Source organism: Phlebotomus argentipes, unplaced genomic scaffold (assembly GCF_947086385.1).
Source record: "Phlebotomus argentipes unplaced genomic scaffold, Phlebotomus argentipes genome assembly scaffold_18, whole genome shotgun sequence".
NCBI lineage: Eukaryota > Metazoa > Arthropoda > Insecta > Diptera > Psychodidae > Phlebotomus > Phlebotomus argentipes.
Window position 1 is genome coordinate 9236686 of NW_026776177.1, and position 25558 is coordinate 9262243.

The 25558-nt window shown below is 42.0% G+C and overlaps 1 protein-coding gene across 3 annotated transcripts; it reads right to left on the reverse strand.

Annotated features, from left to right (window-relative positions):
• Positions 1-1495: 1495 nt before the first annotated feature.
• On the reverse strand, positions 1496-24636 carry LOC132259411 (terminal nucleotidyltransferase 5C). Of its 3 annotated transcripts, none has more exons than XR_009468312.1 (3): positions 23514-24636; positions 4236-5819; positions 1496-3466 (listed from the first exon to the last, which is right to left on the reverse strand). XR_009468312.1 is itself a non-coding variant. In XM_059757040.1 (3 exons), the coding sequence occupies exons 2-3, from the start codon at positions 23547-23549 to the stop codon at positions 4383-4385; spliced, it is 1473 nt and encodes a 490-aa protein (XP_059613023.1). In that variant the 5' UTR covers positions 23550-23885; positions 23956-24636; the 3' UTR covers positions 1496-4382. The 3 variants fall into 3 exon arrangements, 2 of the variants coding, with proteins under 2 accessions (XP_059613023.1, XP_059613022.1); XM_059757040.1 differs by having other exon boundaries at positions 1496-5819; positions 23514-23885; positions 23956-24636; XM_059757039.1 differs by having other exon boundaries at positions 1496-5819.
• Between the last annotated feature and the right edge of the window lie 922 nt (positions 24637-25558).

Consider the following 25558-nt stretch of genomic DNA (forward strand, 5'->3'; position numbering starts at 1 on the left):
TCTCATTTTCAATGCAATGAAAACCAGCCAAGTGACATCCGTATCCGTCACATCAACATGACTCACCTGTTTTTTATCATCTGCAAATAAGACCTTTTATTTCCTCTGCCACCGAGTTTCTAGCTCGCGCACATGAACTTCGCAGGCTCGCAAGTTGAGGGACGCCGATATCAGGTGGGAAATGGTGTGCAGATCAGTGAAAGTAGCTTAAGCACATCTTGAGGTTTTCCTGCAGAAATTATCGCCACGTATTAGAGGCTTGATGACACTCGTCGAGGCGAATTGTGTTCAAATCAGGTTGAAATGGTTTAAATCAAAAGCCAATTGCCAATTTCACATATAAGTTGTGGAATTGACAAAACATGATGCACAAATCTTAGACAATCATCTCCCCTATGACGGATTATAGATAGACAGTCCTGCAGGACAAGCGAAGCGTGGAACTCGATTTGGCACAGCGTGAATCTGCCATGGAAAGCGCTGTGCACAGAAATAGAGCCAATGAGCATTGTGGATCGATGACTTCCAAGCGAAAAGAGCAAGTGTATGGGCGAATGTGATGTGAATTATTGCGATGTGGCGAACAGTGTATTTGTTAAAATAATCTCATCGTAAAGCATCAGCTGACGCAGATATGCTGCGAGTGCGATCACTTCATGCGATCTTTTGCATGTGGCGAGATCAACGACAAATCCATTCACTCGATTATAAAATAATTTATGATGCCTCCTCGACTCTTACGTCACGTCACATGCCGCGCAGTGTCATCCGCGACGGAGCGCGGCTCGTGAGATCACGAGATCGCGCGCAAAGGATTTCACTTGGCGGATCTCCTGCCGCCGCTGGCCGCGCTCTCGTGGCGATGGAGTTGTAATTGCAGAATCTGCGCATGCTCGCGATCAAATAATAATTGGGCGACCTTAAGCACATATAATTCTGTCTATAGATAGTCATTTACATACATATATGCCCACCACAGATCACTGGCATTGAGGTCAGCAAAGAGCTTGGTCCGGATTCTTGTCAGTCTCTCACAACTGCATCGATCACTTTGCTCGCAGCGCCAAACAAATTAAGTCAAGGTGGCACTTTTCTTTTTTACATTATTATTTATTATTAATACACTACAATTACTAGTTTTCCCATACACTCACCAAATCGGCCACGAACACATGCGAAGTTTGGCGGCGCGCAGAAAAAAATCAGAGAGCGGCTGCCGAGCCCGTCAAATTAACCTTTCTCGAGATCACGAGAGATCCTCGCGATCGCTCGAAAAGAGCTCTGAGAGATTTTCACACTCGGCCGTTCGGCAGAAATATTAGCACAAATGGTGATGGATGGATTTGTCAAGGTTCAAACCTCCTTCACTTTATGGAATTTCCATGCCGCAGAGCGACGATCGCGCAGAGTTGTGAAGAAAAAGGCCGATTTTTTTTTGATTTTTTCACATTTTATAGTTGTTTATTTAAACATTTTCTACATTTTTTCTTTCTCATTTTAAACATATTATCAGATATAATTTCATTTTCTTAAAAGTATTCTCTTTCTCTAAGAGTTTTTTTTTATAATTATAATAAGATTTTTTTCTTCATTTGAATTTTAAATATTTCTGTTATCATTAATAATAATAATATAAAAATTCAAAAGATTTTACAATCGATTTGTACAGTCTAACATGTTTTACACCTTTTTTCATATATTCTCTTCATTTTTTCCGTTCCTTCTGTTTTGCTTTTCCTCTGCTTTTTTTGTTGTCCTCTTTTCCCTTGTCGAGCAAACCTTTATTTCTCTCATGCAAAAGAGAAAACAGAAAATATGTGTGTGTATGTTGTGTTTTTCTCCTCCGCATAAAACAGGACATTCTCTATTTACATTAACATTTACGTTGTGTTAATTATTTGCTTGGCAATATAGAAAAAATCATAAAAAGAAATATTAGAAGGAAAACACCCTAAATTAAATAGATACATCTATTTAAATGGTTTTTTTTTTTAATTGAACGTCACAGAAAAAATGTCACATTGTTGTTTTTTACGTATCAACAAAATTGTTATAACCTCCCGAATATTTCCTTTCTTTATATTTGTTTTGTTGAAAAAAAATATCAATATATGAATCGTCAGTTGAGTGTGTGTTCAACAGTATTTTTCTTCCTTTGACCAAATATCCCAAGTCACAAAGCGCATGGACAGTTGTCACAGATAGCATTTCGCTTTATTCAATAAATCTTCAAATATTACAATTCTTGAAACATAATTCAGGAATGAAGATAATCTCAAAATTATTGTTACAGGCGGACGAGAAGTGGAGCAAACGTTGGAAACAAACTATGTCGCATTTGACATTGACACCTGTCATTATCTTGAAATTTTATTGACACATGTCAAGCAGCTTGCAATTCACCATCACTTTACAAAATACAAAACTCGCGAATTTGGCTTCTTTTAAATTTCCTCACTATTTCGGATGGAGAGTAACGCTATGAATGGAATGAAGATTGAAGAATAACTTGTAAGAAAGTTGTGAGATATTCTCTCGTGTCATTGGGACAACTTGTATTTCACAAAATGATTAATTTAGCAGAAATCTTGCTCCCAGTGTTGCTCTCTCTCTCTCGCTCGCGCCTCATTCATCTGCTTGTCTACCTCACGCGCCCATTCATCATCCTTAACTCCATCTTCTCCATTAAAAATAACTCTTCGACTATGTTAATATTCTTTTACACTTTTTTTGTAATCACAGAAATGTGTTTTATATGATTTTTTTCATATTTTTCTCTTTTCAATATTTTAAAATCTTAGCTGGTATTTTTCTCTTTTTTCTCATTACTGCTTTAAATTACATGCTAGTAAATTTTCACTTTGTGTTTTTCATCCACTTTTAGAATCTAGTAAAATATTTTAAGATCTTCTCCAAAATATTTCTGTCAACTACTTTATATTCACTCTATGTATATTGTGTAGTGGTAATATAGTTAATTTACGCTTTACATTTAAAATATTTTGTTATTTTTAAAATCACTTTTCACGTTTTTACTGATTTTTCTCTCCTTTCAATGTTTCAAAGTTCCCGCGTATTCCAGAGTTTATTTCTTTTAGTGAAATTTGTTTTTTTTTTCTTTCTTTCTCTCGTTCTAAGTGTGCTGCGAAAAGTGAGACACAAAAAGTTCTACTCAGCTTTTCACTCTTGTATTTTCTCTACATCAATCTACATTTACACAATATTTGTAAGATTTCTTTTTTGTCCATCCAACTTGATTGATTTATTTAATGTTATTCTCTTGCGACAGTGTTGCAGTGAAAAATGTGTGTCAGCACAGCTTTTGTGGGGAGGCAAAAAGCTTCTCTAATTCGCGCTCTCAGTGGATATTTGAGCTAAGATTTGATTTTCGTCACACAGGAAATTGCTTCTACAATTTTGATTAATACACTAAATATTCACCTTTTAGCGAAATTGAGGCCGGAAACTGCAGAGAAAACAATAACAAAAAATTAATCGCTTCAATCCATTACTTTTGAACATTGAAAAGAAAAAGAAATGTTGTCGCAAAAGCCAGTCTTTTCGGATAAATTTCATCTCGTATTGAAACATTCTTATTCTGATGAAGACTTCTCTAGCAAAAATATTAAACACTTGGTACCACTTTTTTGTGTGTTATTCCTCTGAAAATTCAATGTATATTTTCCCTCTTCGTTTACATCCTGTCTCTTTCATCATCCACAAGTATGTATAAAAGTTGCTGCTCCTCTTCAAATGACAAAAATAATGGTTTTCTTCTACTCATTTCAGAGCTTTTCATCTCGCATGCATTCACAGATTCTGTTAATATTTTCACCTACGATTCTTCTTCACAATGCTTTGTAATGTAATTATGTTTTCAAGTACTTCTTTCATCTTGATTGGTATATAAATGTTCCATGATTAACACCAACAACACTGAATAGCGTTTTTTTAATTCAAATTCAATTTCATTAAGGGATTAATTTACACAAGTATATATAGCAAGTAAAATTGACGAACTACACGTCTCAAAGTTGTACATTAAGAGCTTTTTTTTGGGAATCTTATAATCGTTATACACAAAAGTTCCAAGAGCGATCTCGCAGCGATTTTCAACTGCCTTCGCACTAAGGTATGCTATGTAGTAATTAAGTGGAAGTACATTTGTTACATTCGACCGGACTTGCGTCCTGCGTCGCCCTGGGGGCGGGGCTTGCGGGGGGGCGGGGCGTTACCTTTCTCTAGCGCGCAGCGGGCCAGGCTCTCCGCGGGGGCAGAGCCGCAGAGAGAGGTCGGGGGGCGTCGGGAGAGCATCATCTGTGGTGAGGGGGCGCGTCGTGATCCTCGAGACGGTCGTCCTGCGGGCGCCGGCGGGAGTGCGATCACGTGCTGGGCACCCACGTGCTGTTGCAGGTGCAGAAGGTGGTGGGAATCACAGGGGCGTAGTACACGCCGTTGGCGTACAGCAGGCCCGCCGGCTGCGGCGGGAGCGTGGTGAGCTGCTGCTGCGCCGGCGCGGGCGGACTCTTGGGCTGCGGCGTGGCGGCGGGTTGGCTCTTCTGCTGCTCGCGGCAGAGCACCTGCATGGCCAACGACTCGATCAGCAGCAGCGTCTGCCGGCGCTCGTGGCCCATCAGGCACACCGTGGACGTCTCCACGACCTCGTGTAAATGCATCAGGTACTGATACTGCAGCGACTCCTCGTCCGCGCCCCAGAAGTGGTTCCGCAAGTACGCCTCCAGCTTCACCGTCTGCGTGGGTATGTCGGGGAAGTCTATGAAGAAGCGGCTGCACATGTACCGCTCCAGTGTCTTGATCTTGTCCGTGTCGACGGGACGGTAGTTGCGCACGAGGAGGTTGCAGTACTTGAGCAGCCCGCCGCCGCGGATCTCCTCGGGCTGTCGCGTTGAGATCAGTTTGTGTTGCAGATGGTACAGCGCCTCCTGGAAGTCGCCATACACGGACTCGCCCACCACTGTGGGATAGAAGTTCTCGCTGATGGGCAGCGCGGCGCAGTCGTAGAACAGCAGCAGTGAGTCCAGGACAATCTGGAAGCTGTCCACGCTGAACTCGAACTGGCGGCGCATTGTGTCGACAAACTTGAGCTCCACATTCTTGTGCCCTGGCGAATTGCCCAGTGAGATCAGGCTCCATCGATCGCCGTCATTGTTGTTGTTCACCTTCACCATCTTGCCCACGTACGCCTCCTTCAGGCTGCACGGCGTGATGCGCCGCCGCGAGACGCCCTCCGGCAGCAGGTCGAACAGCGAGTTCAGCACGGCGGACTTCACGCGGTCGTAGTGGCGACCCGAGCTGAACTCCAGCGCGAAGATCAGGTCCAGATCATTGTAGGGCTGCGCCTCGGAGGCCAACACGTGGCTGGCGGCGCCGCCATTCAGGCGGATGTCCTTCACCGTCATTCCAGCGCCGCCGGACGCCACGTCCAGCTCCAGCTTCTTGCGCACCAGCGTAACCAGATCCTTGAGGCGCACCTCGAGCGTGGGGAAGTTGCCGCGCCCGTGGATCGACACCACCTCGTCCATCACGTCATTCAGCTTGCGCACCTGCTCAAACGACAGCACGGCCAGCCGCTGAGCGCTCGTGTCCACCGACTCCAGAGATCCGTGATCGGACGTGAGCGAGGCTATCGAGGCGGCCGAGGACGTGCTGCCACCGCCACCCGGGCTGAGTGGCGGCGTCTCGGCGCCGCTGCCGTCTGAGTGGAAGCCATCGTCCACCTGGTGGTGCCGGTAGCTGTGATAGTCCATTCTGGAGGAGGATCGCTTCAGGGAATCGGGCGCCTCCTCTAGAGTCCCGCACTGCAACGAGAGCGAAAGGCACGACATTAGTTACACACTAGACCCATTAGCACCATTCGCGGATGCTCTTGAACTCGCGCATAATGCTATTCAGACATGCCGATCAATTCTGATCGCACTTGTGCTCGAGAAGTTTTCGAAAGTTTCAAGGAACGCCTCAGAAATTGTACATTCAACTCTCATTCTTCACTGCCTTAATTGCCCGAAGTCAGGTCATACAAGTGCATCTTGCTGTGTTCTGCAACATTGTATTAATTGTGCAGCGCACCACAGAACTGATCCCTACGAATGTGAAGGAAAAACGAGTGAAACGACTCTCTTCCCTCTAAAATAGAACTTGTTTCACGAAAATAAGAGAACTTTCATAGAATATCGATGTCGGTAGTCCTAAATCGCGCTCTTATCCGCCACTATAATAAAACTCTTGGCAATCAACTGCGTATCGAAGTTTCAATTAATAAATGATCAGCGAGATCGTCGATCACATACGCTTCGCAGTGCCGACATAAAATAAACCTTGTGCTCTTGAAACCAACTTTCAAGGTAATTTTTTCTCGCCTAAACTTCTAAATCACACCGACGTGAAAGTGTCGTAAAGATGCTTTTATTGAAAATCGAAGAAACATGTTCTCGCTTCTACACACAGAGAGAAAAAAGCCAACAAATCAAGCAAAAACTTCATTTGAATTTGAAATTAGAATCTAGTAAGAACAGGTTTCACGTCAAATTCTCCGCATCTCTGAATATGCTTTGTGAGCTTCAAGTCATCTCGAGTTGTATCGCTGTAATGTTTCGAAGCCTAAAGCAAAGTGCATTTTGGCGTTATTGTTTTCCGCGCTGAGGTCATGAGATATTAGGGATTGTGTGTTCGCGGAAATGCCGCCAATTTCTCTCGTGTGGCAATTTGTGGCAAAGCCTCGATGCACGCAAAGCATCTAACACAGCATTTTTCGGCACTTCCTCTCATCACAGCCAAAAAGCCCTACGAAAAAAGCCGCCGCTCGTGACAAATATGACAGAGTGTGACTGCAAAAATGAATAAATGGGTCAAATAATTCTCCGGCTTTCGCGATATATGTTCGCATTTTAGCACAACATGCAGAGATACCCAATGGGCAATTACCATAAATATTATTAAATAAAAAGTGCATGTGATCAATTTTATTGGCTGAATTTTCCATGCCCATTTTCACTCTCCTTCGCAGCTCATTCTCGCTGCCCATAAAAAATACATACACTGTTTCCATTTGCATCAAATCGAATTGATTATCCACAGCGGCAATTAGCATAAATTATTGGCATTTATTCGAGATGAGTGCTGTATAATTTTCGCATGGCCGTCGTGAGGAGGAAAAGAATGATTTCTTTCCACAGCGAAAATGTGGAGGCAAATATTAGAAAAAAAAAATGTCAGAAATGTCACTTGCAACTGTGCCCCGGATTTAATAAAAGAAGAGCGACAATGTGGGAGGCATTATGCAATATTTCAGACACAATGCGAGGAATGCAATTGTAAAAAGCAGCAAAAAATATTCCCTTCAGCAGCTGTTTGCACTCTTCTGCCACTCACTGTTCGCGTCGCGACGCGCCAAGGAGACACGAATATGGTCAAATGCGCGACTATTCTATTCTATTTACAAATTGCGCCATTTAATCATTTTCTGTGTCATTCACAATCACACACGCGGCAAATTGTGGAGGCAAAAAAATTGACATCGTCATTTGCAATTAATAATATCGTTACCCAAACACACGTACGCGAGGTTCGAAAAAAAAAGTGAAAGACAGGAAAAAATACGCCACGGAGAATAAATGGAAGCTGTTTGCATAAATTGGAGATGAAAAATTGTGCAATTAACCATGAAAAGCATTGGGAAATATCCCGCACATTGCATAGAGTGAAAATATTAGGCCTGCGCGCGCGCCGCGATTGAAATGCACCGCGAAAGTCGCTTTCAATTGAGAGGAAAATTGATTATCATTGATTTTCAGACTAATAGAGAGTGACCACATTTAGAGAAACATATACACAATAGAAAATTCGCCATGCGTTTGTGCACCAGACCAGAGTGAAAAGCCATATAGTATTGAGCACAAGGGGGAGATTTTGCCTCGCAGTGTACGTATTAAATGAACTGAACGCAGCACGACAAGAGGGCCTTTGAGAGAGAAAGTGGTTCAATGCTGACACAGTCAGTGTGCCAAAACACATCTCTTTGTTCTAAATCGCGCGGGGATTTCCTCCAAAGCGTCTGCCGAGAAGAACGGCTCAAAACAGCGCCAGTCAAAATTGTTGTGGCATTTCTGGCCATCTTATCGTCGCTCCAGCACGAGACTTATCTTGTCAATTTACCAGAAAGTGACCCCAGTTGCGTAATGCCATGTGATAATAAAGTATTCAAGTCGCAGTTGTAAACACAATAAATGTGATTGCATTTAATAAGAAAGTCACATTTTAGTGTGCGATCGAAAAAAACGGGGAAAACAAATGCGATGAGCACAGAATTGATGAAGGAAAATTAACTGCAAAAGATCAGCAGTTTATCGAAAATATTGGGTTATTTATTCCGCTAAATAAAAATTGCATAATTCACTTTTTTCGAGTGAAATATGGAAAATTTATGCGTGAAGAGAGATGCAAACTGTCGCGGACAATGAAACAATTTTTTGGAGAAAATCCAGTGCATTGAAAGTGCAATTATAATTCCGAAAGAGCACACTTGAGTGAATTGTTATAAATGCATATTAAATGAAGAGGTAAATTTAAATTTTATTGTTACTAAAGATAAATCTCACGCGTGCATTGTAACACAATGTTCGTTTGTGGAATAAATCTGCGATTAAAAACAACCATTTGAGCAATTTGTAGGCAAATTAGGCAGATCATCTTCAAGAAGAGTTTTTCTTCAGATCCATATCTTCACTGGGTAATAAAATTGTGCAATAAAGGCATATAATTTTGGAAATAGTTTGATTAGTCAACACGCCTTATCTTAACTATAGAACACCAGCCAAAATGAATTTTAATGTATTAATCAAGAATCCTTGACCTTTAGGAAAATATCATTGCGGTTCAAACTAGCGCTCGTGCGAAGACTAAAACAAATTAAAGATTCAGAGTTTTTCGTCCTCAACTTTTCAACCAGATTATTATTGTTCGAAAAAGACGCCGAAGTTCGTCCAAAGTGTGAGTGAAAGTGACACGAAAAGCGTGCACGTGCTTTAACATCTTCCAAATTTACTCCAAAAACTGTGTTGTCAGTTCGACTTTCGAGGCTGTCTTGGGAGATAAGGAAGACCAACATTGGGAAAGAGAAAAGACAACCTTTCGCCTTTGACCTGCGGCACAGCTTTTTGCCCATTTCGAGGAGCTTCCCTAATATATCTACGGACTGTTTTATTTACGGATTTATTTGTCTTGTCTTCTGGGAAAAAAAATGTATGAAAACTACACGTTTTTAAACCATTCTTTTTGTCCCTATTGAACATCATATTTCTTCCCTAAAATCACTCATCTTTAAAGTCTCCGCCCAAAGGCTCGTTTTTTCTGCAATTCACCTCCAAAAACCGGGAAGTCTGCGTGTGTGGGCAAAAGTTTGACTTATGATCTCCAGTTGTGAAGAAATGTGATGAAAAGTCATGCCTTTTTGCACGTGAAATATTCATGAGGTGAGTTTTTTTTCTGTGAACGCTGAGAAATTGGAAGAATCTTGAGAAAAATGTGACTCTTCGGGGAATGCCTGAGAAACAATTCGCAAAAGACTTTAGCACACAAAATCTATGCAGCATCTTCATCATTTCTCAACACGTGCAGAGACTTCAGGAGGAAAGAGAAAAGACAAGCAGAAAGTTTCATTTTTCACGTTATAGAAAAGTCATGTACAATTGCGTCTCATCTGATTGATTTTCTCTCGATATATATGAATACTCTTAATTTTCTCAACTTCCATCGCGCTCTGCTTATTTGCAGTGTGATATTCAAGTGACGAAGAGAACGCACAACGGCATGAAATCCCAGATAAAGTGTCTTTCATAGATTCTTCCGCAAGACTTTTGCCGACAAACACTGTCAAATTTTCCTACCAATAACTAAATTTGTCATCCAAAATGCCAGGGGAAGAAGAAAGACAATTTCTTTGCATGTTCTCTGTCTGTTATTGCTCACTTTTCATCTCTCTTCTTTCTCTCTCTCTCTCTCTTTCTCTATCGGCGCATTGAGCAAACATATGTATATATTGTAACAATATATTTAGTTATTTTTCCATTTCGCTGTTTTCATGTTAAACAATTTGCTTGTTGCTTTCTGACCCAGAATTCAATGTTACGAAAGTAAGTTAAAACGATAAATCAATAATTATTGACCGATTAAATCCCCATAACGTAACGAAAAAGTGCGCGGCTAAAAGAAAATACAAAACTGACAGAATTTCTAAATCGTGTGCAGCACACCAATAAGTCTCGCCCGCGATGAAAAAAGCGAAAGAAGAAACATTTGTAGTGATATTGAAAAAAATACACCGCGCTTTTTGCCCACCACTAAATCTTCTATATTTGCGCATGAAGTATTCACTTTTTCTTTCCATGCGAAGATATGTTTTGTATCTCCTTCTCTCACTCACAGATGAGCAAAAAAGATCAATCTGCTTATTTTTCATCATCATCATCTTCTTCTCTTTTTTTTTTACCTAAAATGGCAATAAGAGAAGGAGTTAATAGAGAAATAATGCGATGCGTGTGTTCAAATGCTAATTAATTTTTGTCAGCCTTTGCAATCGTTTTCGAATTGTGAGACTTTCAAATGACTTTATAATTTGTTTGTTAATACCAGACCAGCGACAAAACAATGTCAATACGCATTTTTTTGCCCGTCGCGCCTGTAAATCACGGGATTTACGAACAGTTGATAATCCTTCCACCCATCGCGATTGTATAAATAGATCAGTTTGAAAGCCAATAGGATTTGTCCTTTGGATTTAATTTACAAGGCACTGTTATTATTAAACTGTAACAAGGTTTAAAAATAATCACAAACTGACCGATCATGAGAATGATTGCAGCCTCATTGTGGAGCTGAAGATCATACATTTTCGTTTAACAACGCGCAAAAGAGCGAGAAAAAAGCCACCATTGTTGACTCACGAGTGATTGAAGAGTGTGTGTTCGCCAGAGACGGGAAAAAGACATTACAAGAAGATGGTAAATAGATAGTTTGGCCAAGAGAGGAAAAAAAGAGCGGAGAAAAAAGGTAAATTGCATAATTTTAAAAGAGATTACTACATTTTATTCCCCTCCAGCGCGCCGTTCTTTCACTCTCTTGTCTTCTCCAGCCACTAAACAACTCTATTTCGCTTTTTCCGCGTAATGCATATTACAAGAGGACTCGAGAGACGTTCAAATAGAAAAAAAGCAGCAGAAAAGGCCTCAACGTGGGGGGAATCCACCAAATTACACAACAAATATGAAGTTTAGATGGTATTTTGTACATAATACTTCATCTCTCTGTGCTCGCCTTCGATTGCCAAGACTCTTTGCGATGGAAAAACACAGAAATAATCACTGATTTTTTGCCAATAAAGGCGTCCAAAAATAGATTTTTCCCTCTACTTGAAACTTATGCAAATTGCAGGCAATCGTCAAATATTATTCACACCCGCATGTTAAACAGTTATAATGATTGCTAAAAATTACTCAATAAATTTTCCGGAGGGAAAATTTGAAAAACAAACACGAAAAAATGATGGTCTGCAAATGAGTTCAATTGGATTATTCACAAGCGATAAAATTAATTCTCAATTACACATGTGAATTGCACACTTGAGCCAATATCACTTAATGCAGAAAATGTCACTGGCCATAAAAGTGCTGCAAATATGTGATAACACGCCTCGTGCCAAGAGAGCTTTACTTGAGAAGTGGCTGCACTTCCAGGAACACTTTTATTCACTTTACCGGGCGAATGGCATTTGAATTTCAAAGCAATTTGCGTCACGATCTTATCAAAGGCCCTCCAAATGGACTCGTGGGCGGTAATTGATAATAGCGCAATCAATCAAATACCTCAATGCTTTCTGAAGCGCGATAAGAACTTTCGAGAAGCGGAAAAAATCCGCTCACACGTCTCAAATGCACTTTGAGCTGCACATTATCGTGAAGAAAGCATTCTAGGAAAGTTCCCCTTTCAAGTGTTCCAGAGCTTTCTCGGGTAAATATGCAAAAAAAAGAGAGTTTCAACTGCATCGCAAACACGTGCAGATTCAGCTGTTTTCAGCGCAAAAATTATTCAATAGAGCTGCGTTTGACGGAGAAAAATTCAAGGTGATTGTTGGTATTGAAGAAAAACTGATATTTGCAGGCAAGAAAAACTACGGTTTGTGTATTGTGCAACTATTCTGACAATATTTTTTTCACCTCTTTGTATGCCACCAGCGCAAACATGTACATGTATTCACCTCAATGGTTCCCATCACAGTAAACATGGGAGAAAAAGTTGTATTTTTTCGTCAACTCTTCACCACGCGTATGTGTTTTTTTTTCGGGGGTGTTTTGCTGCAAAGATAGAATGGTGAAATACTAGTCAAGATGCGAAGCAGTATGAAAATTCTGGGCCGTAAAAGTATTGCCTTGTGTCGCAAAAGCATAAAACACACTTTATGGATGAATATTTCCATGGGAATTTTTCCCCAGAAGACAAACCAACACAGGTGCAGAGCGACTGTTTGGAGCACAAAGCGAGTATCCGGCAAAGTGTCATAGACAACATTTTAATTCATCGACCAGAGCGCTAGACAATTTAATTAATGCCTTTCGGCGAGCTTCTCACTCTGCCCAGGAAGTGTGCGAAAGCTCACCGAAAGGGAGATTCGCCGCTTTGGTCACACTTCGGCTGACTCATCGTCAAACGCTGTGGTTGCCATCAATGGACACGTGATTTGTTGGAGAATGTTGGGATTTGTCTGCTCTCACTCCATTCACACCAGCGAAAATAACACAACAACCTATTTTTTCACCTCCACCGAGATTACAAGCCACGCAGTGTTTTCCCATTGACAAATATATGCACAATTGTCACCTGTGCTGACGTCACTCTCACACATATGCCATCGACACGGTGAATTCTAATTAGGCAGAATTACCCACTCTTTTGCACTGTTCTTTTTACAGCCCAACTGTCCTCCCGTCTGTCTATTTATTCACCCAATGCTGGCAAACAATCTCTCGAGCTTTTTCCTCCACTTTCAAACGCCATTTCTCACGTCAGACTTTCTTCACTTCTCGTGTGCGATTCCGATGGGGGGAAATTTCGACAATTTCCTTATCACAGGAAATCATTTCACATTTTCATGTGTTCAAAGCCATCTACAAAAAGCGTCTAACTGCGACTTGTCAAATGAATGTGATATTGAATGGGAGTTGGAAAAAAACGCACACGAAAAGGGGTCGCAAAAAGTAGTGACATTAATTGGCCTGAGCGTAATTTTTGTGTGTTTTGCCCGGAAAACACAACCAATGAAGTGATAGCCGAAGTGGCGGGAAAAATGAACAGAAAATCACTCTGAGTCACAACTTTGCCATATAAACCTGCTTATGCATTTTTCTCAAGAAAATTACACTTCAATTAGTCGCCAATTTTGCCTTAACACTTTCACGCTCTTTGCCATTTTTACTGCACTGCATCATGGCATGGCAAGTGTTAAATTTCTCACCAGTATTTAAATAAAGGAGCACATAATTTGAGATTGGAAAGCCATACAGTCTCCACATGCTTCCCACTCCCAAAGGTAATTGCTGTCTCTCAATGTCATTGCAATATTACTCATGCTGAATAGTTAATCGATTTGTGGCATTACATATAAAACAGCTGCTCGGGAGCTTCATGGCAGAGAGATGAATGGAGAGCCACACATTTGATTAATTAGAGTACATTGAAGTCCGAACAATTCAGAAGACGCGCACCGCATGGCATATAAAAGTTGTACTTGATCTGCCAAAAGCGCTGATATTTGCACTCTTTTCTTCCACACAACTAATTAAGAGGCACTTTTTCGTGAAAACATTGAGATTGAAGTGGAAGGAAATAGATCGCATTGAGAGGCCGCCGCGCGATCGCCTCGGGCGCACACCTCTCAGCCAACGGCCGATTTTTTGCGCCTCATCGCCGCGTGATTAAAGAAGGTTTCTGTGCTGCTCAGTTTGGCTCCGATTTCAGCCAAAATCACAACACGAACTTGACCCACTTCGGGGGAAATTTCATGAACCTTTCTGGATATTGGAAGGCACCCAACGCGAGGGAGTGTCACACTTGAGCGCGAAAAGAGAGCGATCTGTCGAACGTTCACGCGTCCTCGAGGCGATCAAGTGAGATAAATCAGTGGTGAAGAGCCTTGATTTTGGCCTCTCAAAACTAATGATATTTTTTTCTGGTCTCAGGTCAATTTTCCTCTCGCCAGCGCCTCTGGGCCCCAAATGTCAGCTCTGTGTGACACGTTAGCGATGCCTGAATATTGATAAAGTCGCAGCGGAGAGCTTTCGTGCTCCTCTACAGAGTCGCGAAAAAAATCGTCTTTTTTCCTCAATGCTCTCCGAACAATAAAAGCAGTTGGAAAAGTTTTAAATCCGGATTCTCACTCTCGCGCGCGGTGTCTTCTCTCTGGGTGTGTTTTTTCAGCGTGTCTTTCCGCCCAGCAATTTTATATTTACAATCGTGCCTAGAGGCAACCAATAAAGTGTAGTCGTCGCATTTTTAGAAAATCACCGTCAGTGTATTACTAGCACTTTTTCCCATTCGCACATCAAACACAAAGTGCTCATCATATTCGAGGAAAATTGTGCTCTTACATGACAACAGGCCGTTCTGATACCTGACATTTTACAGAGATCAAAAACTGTTCTCAAAAAGTGTCTCGACTAGAAACAAAAACCCTCGCAAATTTCAAGATCTTCTTAGATCTACTTATTCCAGACGAAAAGCATCAAAGTTAGCAATTGTAATCTTACACAGCAGTTCAACAAACTCAATTAGCATCGCAGAAACGACGCAAAATGAAGCACACATTAGACGATCGCTCTTCAGTCCCATGTGAATCGCCCATTAGGCGGATGATGGATCAGAAAAAGTGAATTTTTCACTCATTTTATTTGTTAATTATCTCTCCCCTGGTTTATCAATAACCTTGAGAGTATACTCTTGATTGTGCACGTTTTAGCTCACTCTCTCGCGTTCTGCCTTTTCCTCCTGTGCAGATGATGAAGGCAGAGAGAAAACATCTCATTAATTGCCACGACAATAAACCGCGGAAATATGATAAAGGCAAAACCGAGGGAAGAGCTTAGCGTTTCTGGGGAAATTTACTCGAGTGAGAACTCGTTGGGAATTTTAAAATAATAATATGTCAATAGATATTTTTTCCCCAACTTTTCAGCTCTGATATTTGGCTTAGCAATTGTACAATTTCCACAAAATCAGCCAAATTTGCTCGTGTATATTTTACGTAATTCTTCTAAGGGATTTCACGGAAAATTTTTCACCACTTCCCCCTCATTATCACACCATAATTACAATCAATTTGCGAAACAGTGAGTGGCAGAGGATGAAAATGAATCAGCAACGCGCGTCTCACGGTAAAGAGTTTATTTTTCTCTGCGCCACACAAATTTATTTAAATTTCCGGCACCTATTTTTCATGTTATTCAATATATTGTCGCTTGTTATTAATGTATTCAAAATTAGTCAGAATTATATGGAGAGGTTTCTTCCATGGAAGGCAAAATAACAACACTCTGTGTGTACAGAGATTTATTCGTGACTCTCCACATCTCGCGGCTGTCGATTTAAATCAATTGAGAGAAGAAGTCTGAGAGGCAATTGAGAATTAAGGGGGATTTTGAAACCGGTATGAAATTCTGGGAAGAGTCCAGTGATGGAAAATAAACGGTAAGATTTATAATTAGGCAAAAGTGTATTGAAATGCTCAAACAACATCGTCAGGACTGCCTTTCCTACCGAGTTGAATAGAAGGACGAACAAATATCACTCCCAAAATAACATTCAGACCTCCAGGAAATTGTTCTCTTTGGCTCGCTTGTTAGCGTAATTTAAATTATTCCATCACTTTCAGCGCAGTCTTCAGTTGAATTTACGTGAAATTGCGTTAAATATTTTCCTCTTCTGCTCTGAATTCATTCAGCATTTCCAGCCAGTCGTGAGGTGGGCGGTTTTCAGGTGGGTGCAAATGGGAAAATCAATTTAACAGGACACTTCTCAATGGGAGCCAATTAAACTCATTACCGTCCACTGTTCATCCATCAACTGCGCTCGCCACACACACTTTATATAAGACCGTATTATTGACGGTGATATTATATTTTATCGTCATCGGGTAGCGATAGTTCACCCCTTTCCACCTTAATTAGTTCCGCAATTCATTAAATCATTGTTGTATGTTACACTTGGGCGTCCTCGACGGAAATCTCGCGACTCTGTGCCCACTTTTTGCCACACACACAATCCGGCAAATGGCAGCAAGAGTTGGATGCGTATTTGGACAGAAATGGCGCAAATTGTAAGTGAATTGCGATAAAAACATCGTCAACTGCACGCAATTTTACAGAACTCCCCGCGTTTCCATTGTGGCCAGAGCATTACATTCAAGAAGTAATTACTTTGCGGGCCTGTTTCGTCCATCGTGTGCTGCAGCCATTCTCTCTCACAGCTGATATTCACGCGAAGAGATTATCAAGCACAGCGCGCCGTATGGAAATTCGCTGTGGCGAGACTTGAGGCTCGATAAAAGCCCCCCTCAGAGGAGGAAAAGAACACAGTCAAATGCGATTGTCAATTTTCACACAATAACAGGCAAAATTAATTTATTTACCATACATGAGAGAGGTAAGGAAAGAAAAGACTCAATTGTATTCACTGTGCGGCCACACTTAATTCAATTAAAACGCATTTTGAGTCAGCGAGGAAAAGTTCACTTTTGGACACTTCCATCAGCATTTTCCTCGCAAAACTTGCACAATTGACTTTGTGAATCCCGTTGATGGCAAGAAGGCTCGTCACAGTTCTGTTCGGTTCATTGCAAGTATACGAACGTGATGCAAACGCTGCAGAGAGACTCTCACTTCCGTGTCTTGATCATTGTTATGGGCGATAATCACACCAAATCACTGATATTGCGACGTGCATGCGCCTAACTTGGCGAGTAGTTTCGCTTTTGGAGGCTAATCACTGCTTGGACAAACAACGGTTTTGGCCCAATTGAAAATTCAAATTGACAGGCAATCATTCTGTCATCGAAGGCGAATAGTGAATGAACTGAAAGTCATGCTCAAGAGTCAAAATTGGTCACAATGACCACAAAGTTCTTCCAAGCGTTAATTCAATTATCATTTCTCATGTGAGGTAATCTGTAAACGCATCAGAAATGTGGATCATCGGTACTTTATTTAGCGCTATTTATTCTCTGCGATTCATTCTCTCTATTTTTGAACGGCCAACAGAGAGCATTGTGAGTCATAATAGTCAATGTTTACCGTCATTTCTCATAAATACTTCTGACTTTCTCGCGAATCGCATGAAAAACTGTTCCCAAAAGATGTTTTGGCTAAACATTCAGCAAGTTTACCACACATCTACATTGTTATTAGTTCCCAAGTGGGCACTTGTGACGAAGTTCAACATCCCCAGGTATTGCACTCCAAGGCGACATTCCGCAAATTCCATGGCGGTACCAATAAAAGCCCCAATGATCCGCCCCTTGAGCACTTGAGCAAGTTCCGGTCAAAATTGGACCACAAGGGCAAAGACACTCGCCGAAGATCGCGATAGTTTTCACTTTTTGCCCGATACTCTTGGCCGAATGGGAGAGTCTCTGGCGATTGGATCTTAATTAGATATGTAAATTCCCCAATGATTAGCTTCCAATGCTTTATAGCTTCGCAGCCGAAGTGCTTCATTCTGCGTGTATTTATAGATAAACCGACCAAGGCGTAGATTGAATCTTCAACTTTCTTCCATTGTAATTACGTCATAAATTTGTCGGATATTGAGGACAGACTAAATTGCAGCCAGATGGGAGGAGAGAGACATATCTCGAAATATCACAGCCGCTTCTCACCAGTGAAAGAGTGCAACAACCAGCTTTTTTTCACCTGAGCGGACAAAAAATCACACAAAATCAATTTTTTGGTCGTATTTTCGGTGTGATTGGATTTTTATAGTTTTGTGTCTTTCTTTCCGCGCGGCTTCTAAAAATTGACTCTTGAGACCTACATTTCCAAACCGCATCTCATCTCTCTCATCACTTTTACTCTTTGATCCCAATTCCGCAACTTTTGTGGCAACTTTGCAACTTTCCTCGCGCGCGCTTTTCCACACGCATCTCTTTGGAAGTGTGCTCGCCACCATTGGAAATTCCCACAATTCTGTCATCACACCTCGACTGCCGAGGAGAACATCGCACCGTGCATTTCAATTGCTATTTATTTTTTTAACCTCACCGCGCGCGAGTCTCAGTGGCAAAAATCAACATTGCGTGGGTCATTAGAGAGGTTCGGCAAGCAATATTTTGCCACATTGCAAGGCTTTCAAATTCTGCATGTCGCAAAAGCCGGCCTTCATCCGCCAGTCCTAGAAGACAATCCAGAGAGGATCATCAGCTTAGAAGTGTTCAAGCTTTTGCTCGATTAACTACTTCAAATGAGCTTTGAGTACTTTATACACTTCTTTTTCTAGGTTATGCGACTTATTTCAGACTTAATAACATCTTAAAAGAGAAATTCTTTCGCCCGAACTGAAATTATTACACTCATTTATTAATAGAATTGCGCATTTGCAGTCAGTTAAAGTCGTGATACTGGAAGCTGAGTGTAAAAAATGACTCAAAAGTCAAACACATCATCAATTTTCCCTCTTCTGAGACTTCTGAGAAGTGTTATGGATTCTTCATAGGAATAGTGGAAGTGTTGAACAGTACTTTTTCACCGTCGAACCTCTCAAATCACTATCGCGCATCTATTTATTATAGTTTGACGGTTAAATTCCAAATGGTCGTGTTGGGCGCCATGAGAGAAAGAGTGAGAAAAAGGGGGTCAATGAAATTCTGGCTAAACTGGTGGCGGTTCCAAAGAGTTGGAAAAGTGAGGGAAAGAGCCACACACAGCTGTATGAATTTTTAATACCCTCCGCGCGCGCATTTTTATATTAAATTCCACACATTATGTGCCATTCAATTGTTTATTGTGCGTAATGCCTGGTTGAAAAAAGTGCTGAAGAAACATTATTTTTAGCCAGCCAAAGAGAGATTTTCCTTCACGCCACAGAACTTTTGCACAAGACGAGAATTGCGAAAGGCTCGCGGTGATTTTCCTGTCGGCGCATGAACACAGTGGAAAAGCGCTCTCGCGCGCTCTGAACGGATAAACATGCCGGGAAGTGTTGTTGGAAGAAAAAACGGTGGAGATATGGCTAGCAAGTGAATTAATTTGGTGGCTTTTAGCAATCACCCAGTTGGGTGAATTAATCGAATTGGAAAATTGCGCAAAGTGGAATTTCGAATGGATTTAGTGCTGGAACGAATGCATGATCGTGAAATAAGAAGACTGCGCCGTGTTGGAAAAAAAAGCGCGAGCGCACGAGAGACAAAATATCCAATTTTTTGGCTCACCTACGCCATACAGCTATTAAATTCAAAAGGCATAATACAGAAAGAGCGAAAAACACCCAGCTAAATAGTGCAAACATCGGCGGTGGTTGGAAAAACACCATTGCCAACGCCACAGAGTGTAGAATTCTGCAGCAAAAGGCATACAAGAGAGTGGGCAATTGCGCGAGTTGAACTCTCGAAGGCAAAAAGTGCCTTCTATCTGGGTATATAAGAGAGTCGGGGGATTATGAAATAGGTATGCGAAAATGCAATAATAAACCGACACAAATGCTCTTTTCCAATTTACATTCCAGATTTCTTGTGTGCAATACACATTCACTTTGGGCGGCATAAGAATCGACTCATGCTGCTGACGAGGTGAAAAGAAATTCACTCTTACTCTCAATTGTGCCCAAAACACACATTTCCCATCTCGCATGCAATCGATGGTCTTTTCTCTTCGACGGATGGCAAGCGTCCAAGAGATTCAAGACAATTCTTTCTCCTCCAGACGAGCGCAACAGTTTGCCAGGCACTCTGAAGAATTTCAAGGCGCAAGTTCTTCTCAAATTGTCGTTGGCTTTCTGTTTCCTTCAAGAAAGGTTGCACAGCAGATGAAACATTGCGCAATACACTGACATTTTTCCCATATTCCGAGCCACGAAAGTTCTCTCCAGATATCTATCGCAATTAAATCAGTTTTGTTTGATTGAAATTTGGTTGCATTGGAAGGCTTGTCTGAGTGTCTTGAGGCAATTTTTCGGTGGAATTGCAAAACATGGGAGTTTCAGAGAGGCCGCCGCATGAGATCGCATCCTCAGATATCTCATTGAATCAGTTCAATGATTTAGAAGAGATAGTCTTTCAGTGTTTCACTGTTGGAATTAACACTCACTCTCACTTCAAGTCAATCAATCACCAGGCATTTACCAGACCTGCCTAACAATGAAGAGAATCTCGCATTACTCATGTTACACGGTGCTCTCGTGTCACAAACGATGGTCAATTAATACGGTTAATATTCGGTTTCCATCGGGGATATTTCATTGAGCGCATTAGGAAATTGCATGACAATCTCGGTCCTTGCAAATCCACCCATAACTATCCTCAGAGCCACATTCGCCAATTACCACAGCGCCTCAAACTCAATTGCAAGTATCGCAAAAGTCATGAAATGTGTGGCGATTTGCGATGGAAAAGTGCTACGTGCCGAAAATTCCACAATATGCGCATCGCGGAGAACGCAAAAATAAATCACACTAAAATTAATGACAACCAGCTAATTAATTAAAATTATCACCATTGTTATATCACAGTGTGACACACACACTCGTCGTGACGCGATGGTCATTTTTCCCTGATCACGAGGGAGCCACGAAGAAAGAGCGCGAGATTTTGCGCCACTTCCTCAGCTCTTCGCGCGCGCGGAGAGTCGCGGAGGAATTTTCCGCGCGGAGGCGGCGATGGAAAAAAGAGAAAAGTGCTGGTGAAATAGTGGGAAAATTGCATGGTAGACGCGCGGTTTGAGAATGGAAAAGCACACAAGGCTGTGCGCGGGGAGGGAAAAATTCCGATGTGCACAAATGTCAATTTCACAATTGACGCAATTCATTTACCTCCTCCTCCTCCTCGTGCACGGCACGGTAAATAAGACTGTGCATATACTTCACAAAATACAATTTTCCATCGTACTCGCCTATCATCGCAAATCGCCAGCGCGAGTGTGTGTTAGAGCAGAAGAATAGAGGAAAAAAAATCACCACACTTTTTTATACACTTCTCAACCCGAATCTCTTTCCACCACAACATTTGTCGCTATCGCGGGTGAGTTTTATCACATGAAACTGCTGTAATTCTGTTACTCAATACCAGCAGCACATCTCGTCCAAGTGGAAGAGAGATGGGGAGAGAGAGAGAATAAATTGCTAAATTAAATTATCGTTGAATCATGAATGTGTGGCTTTTTTTCGGTGCGCGGCCAAGGCGTCTTTTCACCGAGAACTTGGACAGAAAGTTCACACAATGCCACCGCGGAGGAAGTGACAAAAAAATTGCAATATGTTAATGCTATTCGCACTGCGAGAGTTCAATAATATCTAAGGTCAAGCATATCAAATGATTTGCAATATGCCTGGGACAGGAATAGAATGGATGAGAAGCGCGGTGAAAATCGCATTGTGAACTTCAGCCGTTGCAAGGTGGGGGGCATTTATCGCGCAGAAGAATTACTATTTGAATATGATTAGTCGTGGAATTTCGCAATTTTGAGAAAATTGTGGCAAAACTGCATGCGAAATATGACATTCATCGCTCTAACACATGACAAACAACCCCTCGCAAAGTGCTAGAAGTAGAAGTGTTCGGATGTTTGCAAATATATTTCATTTAAAAGCTTTCCTGAGCCTTCCTTCGATTACTTAAGGCACGAATTACACTTGTTTTCTGGGTTATGTGACTGATTTCAATCAAATCTTATTATTCTCGTCTGTCATTTCGATACTTTTCTTTTACTGGCAAATTTACTGACAAATCATTAAGGATTCATCAGATATTTAACAGGAATTTTTAAAGATTTCCTTGTTTTTTGAGGGTATGGACGAAAAGGCCACTCAAAAGAATAATTTAAAACATATTATTCACAAAAATATCTTCTGGGATCTTCAAAAAGAGCTGAAATCTTCAGACATTCTGCGTATGCAAATCATGCCAGAGATTCTAACCAATTGCCGTCCCTTTGCCTTCGAGCGATACGCGAGGACGCGGCCAGACTTCCCTGAGAAGATTTCGAGGCGATCACACCGTTTCGCGCAGTGTATCGCGCGCCTAAGAATAAAAATCGCACTGTGCTGAGGTGTGAAAGAGTGTGGCAAAAAAATGCTGAATGGTGGGCAAATATGAAGTGTCCCCGCGAGAGTGGGTGACGAGGAATCCTCACTATTTTTCCTCTGCACTATTGCCCGCCGCAATGTGTTCTGAGTTTTGGGCGACGCTTCGCAGTCGCGAAGAGGGCGATGTTGGGACTAATTATAGCTGAGACTTGCCTATAAATATCACGAGAATTTATTGTTTTTCTTCACAAGCGCGCACACACTCTGCTGATGATCTTGACTGGGTTTTCAAACATTCTCGCGCTTCATTATACATTTTAAAGGTTTTCCTGGCTCACCCAGCGCGCGCCCACCCCTTCCGCAACCACCGGACGACACGGTGGCGCCCCGAAAGAATTGTCGCTCTTGCGCGCTCTCACACGGATTCCCCGCGATGTGAGATTGTGAACTACATATCGCGCCCCAATCGAAATCTTCAAATCCAATTGCTTGATCGGTGGAACAAATTTAATTTCTCTTCTTAAAATATTTCTCCTCCTCGTCGGCCAACAATTAACTCGCTTTTTGTTGCCTCTCTTCTCACAAATACCATTCACATTAACACGTTTGAAATATCTCTGCGCAATATTTAAAGAGTGTGGCTGCGGGAGGGAATTATTCACGCAATGCAGAGATGAGGCAAAACCTTTCACTCCACAGCATACGGAACAATTTCCAGAGATTCACAGACTAGAATTTGCCAAAAACCCCATCAATTATCACGGCAAAGTGTTGTGCCAAAGTACAGGAAAGGCTCGTGTTTTCAACGCAAGCACCGAAGTTTCTAGGCTCAACCAGAATAGTGCATTGCACCTTAATCGATATTATCTAAGAATATGCAGTGCACTTTGTCCTCATGTGCCACTAAAATGCATCACAATTCACAGTCATGGAAATGAACGCCTGATTTAAATTCTACCTGCTTGTGAAATTGCTGAATGCCCACAAAAATCCAGGGTGAACTTTCACTGCTAAAGCCCGTAATTTGATCACACGGAGCGCCATGTGAAAGTCTCCCTGGATGGTGGCATTTTCGAACCATCTGGAACGTTCAGAACGGTTCATTCGAGAGACCATATTTGATGATAACAAAGTGATTAAGTCTCGAGCACAATTGCGCGCACACTGTCAAATTGAATTACCACTCATTTTGCCACAGAGAGGAAAGAAAAGTTGAGGCTCACCTTCTCATTGTAGGGATTTATCCAGGCTGATATCATGAAATCTATGTTTCTGTGTCCGCCGCTCTAGACAGAAAAGGACGATGCGCTGACCAATTGGATTTGGCGGGCCAATTGGGCAAGGAGCAGGGCAGCAGCACTGGGGTCGATTGGAATGCGAAATAAGATGCGAAAAGATCTCTCTTCCTCGGCAGGCGCGTGTGTGTGATCCAAATGTTACTTGATCATTAAGGATAAATCACTTTTGTTTCTGTTCCAACGCGCGTAACTCCAGAATTGAAGGAAACTTCAAAAAATGAACAACTTTGCACACTCGCACTTCAAGATTTTCTCTCTCTCGAATTGTGGGCTTGCGGAGCTCGTGATCCAGAGAGACTGTTTGAAACGGCCAAAAATAGTATTGTGTAATGATTATTTATCAACCGTTGTCAGGCAAAGACTCTACCAGAGAATTTTTGGACAGAAATAAAGCGCTGGTTACGTCGAAGCGACTTTTTGCTTGTCCGTCTCGATTTCCAAAATTGCAAATTTCTTGGCCAGCAGAAGGAAAACAGGACAGAATATCAGTGTATATCACAATTAGAATGGATTCTCCGGATTTAAGCACAGGTTTTTTCCTCTTCACTGAACGTCTCTCGACTGATGGGAAGAGTATCACTGAATTTATATGTGCAGATTGTGGGTCTGGATGGCCCACAATTCACCACCGAATCTGCTTTTTGGGAGGCTTTTCTGATACCAAACTCTCAATTGAAATGCGCGAGTCACCTTTGAAACTCGAGAAAATCGCGATTCGCGTAACTCGAGCACACAGCTTCGGTCTCTGTTTCGAAATAACCGAAAAAATGCCAGAGAGAAAACTCGGTGCAGTTTTCAGGATCTCCTCTCGTCTCGGCTGAATTCCTGTTCTTGTCTGTGCAGAAGGATCCTGTTGTACAATTTTGGCAAGCGCCTATTCAAAGTGACTACAAAAGTACAATCTCTTCTCGCTTTATGTCGACACGCTTCCAATTTTAGCTGCGAACACGGCCACACTCACTGAGCGACTGACAATGTTGGAAAACATATTTAGTAGCAGAGTCACAATGGGAATTTTCCTCTGTGGTGGTTAAGCATCGCTGTCGCTCTCGCTCACCACTCTCTATCTCGCTCGCGCCAATGGAAAAAGCCCGAGAAGCACACACACACGCCTCGTCGACACACACACACACAGCGCAATCTTAATTCAGCGGCGGATTGAGTAAAAAGTTCCACATAAAAATACCCACTCTTCAGTATAGCAACTCGCGGCTTGTTGCTGTGCCTCTGCGATGTGTGCGAGCACAAAGTGAAGGCACAGCCTCATCAGCAGAACCACTTGCACTGATGCAGCCAGATCGATGGACCGTCTTTGCTGCTCTCGCGAGCAAAACCCCCCGCGAAAGATCTTCCATATGGAAGCATACAAATCACGCTGTGATATGGCAAAAGCTCCTCGCACGCACACACACAGGCACGCCTAAAAGCTCCGCTTGTTGCTCGAGCGCTCAAAAGCATTCCACTGATGCCGAGGAAATGATCATGCGCACGATGACTGTCCGCGAGGTGAATTGTATATGCAACGTTCAACGGCATCTTCGTCACCGCGGCTGTCCAGCTGGAAGGAGTGTATTTGCATATAAATTGGAAAAATTCGCAAAATTATCCATCAATGCGACCATCAGAGGCGCTAGATGTTCGCATCTCGTCGCGTTGTGCGCTCGCGGAGAGATAAGGGCTGAAAAAGTGGTCCCAAAAGGGAAGAAAGCTCCGCGCATGGCTGACATTTAGACTTCCACCCTTCTGGGCCATTCAAATGATGCCTCAATGGAGGCGACAATTCGGCAGAGCGTTGCTCATGACGGGCCATGAATGGGGATCACCGGATTCAGTAGAGGCAGGAAGAGAGAGAGGGAGCGAGATAAGATTGAATTCAGATAATCCCTCAAACTGAGGTAAATACGAGCTTCAAAGGAAATCTCTCGACTTTGAAGACCTCGTTAATTGTTTGATAAATGCAAACAGATTTA

Bases quoted from the DNA above. Each gene is read 5' to 3' on its own strand.
- LOC132259411 (XM_059757040.1), bottom strand. From the start codon at position 23,549: ATGATATCAGCCTGGATAAATCCCTACAATGAGAAG. The intron at 5,820-23,513 runs GTGAGCCTCAAC...CTCTCGTTGCAG, and splicing joins TAAATCCCTACAATGAGAAG to TGCGGGACTCTAGAGGAGGC.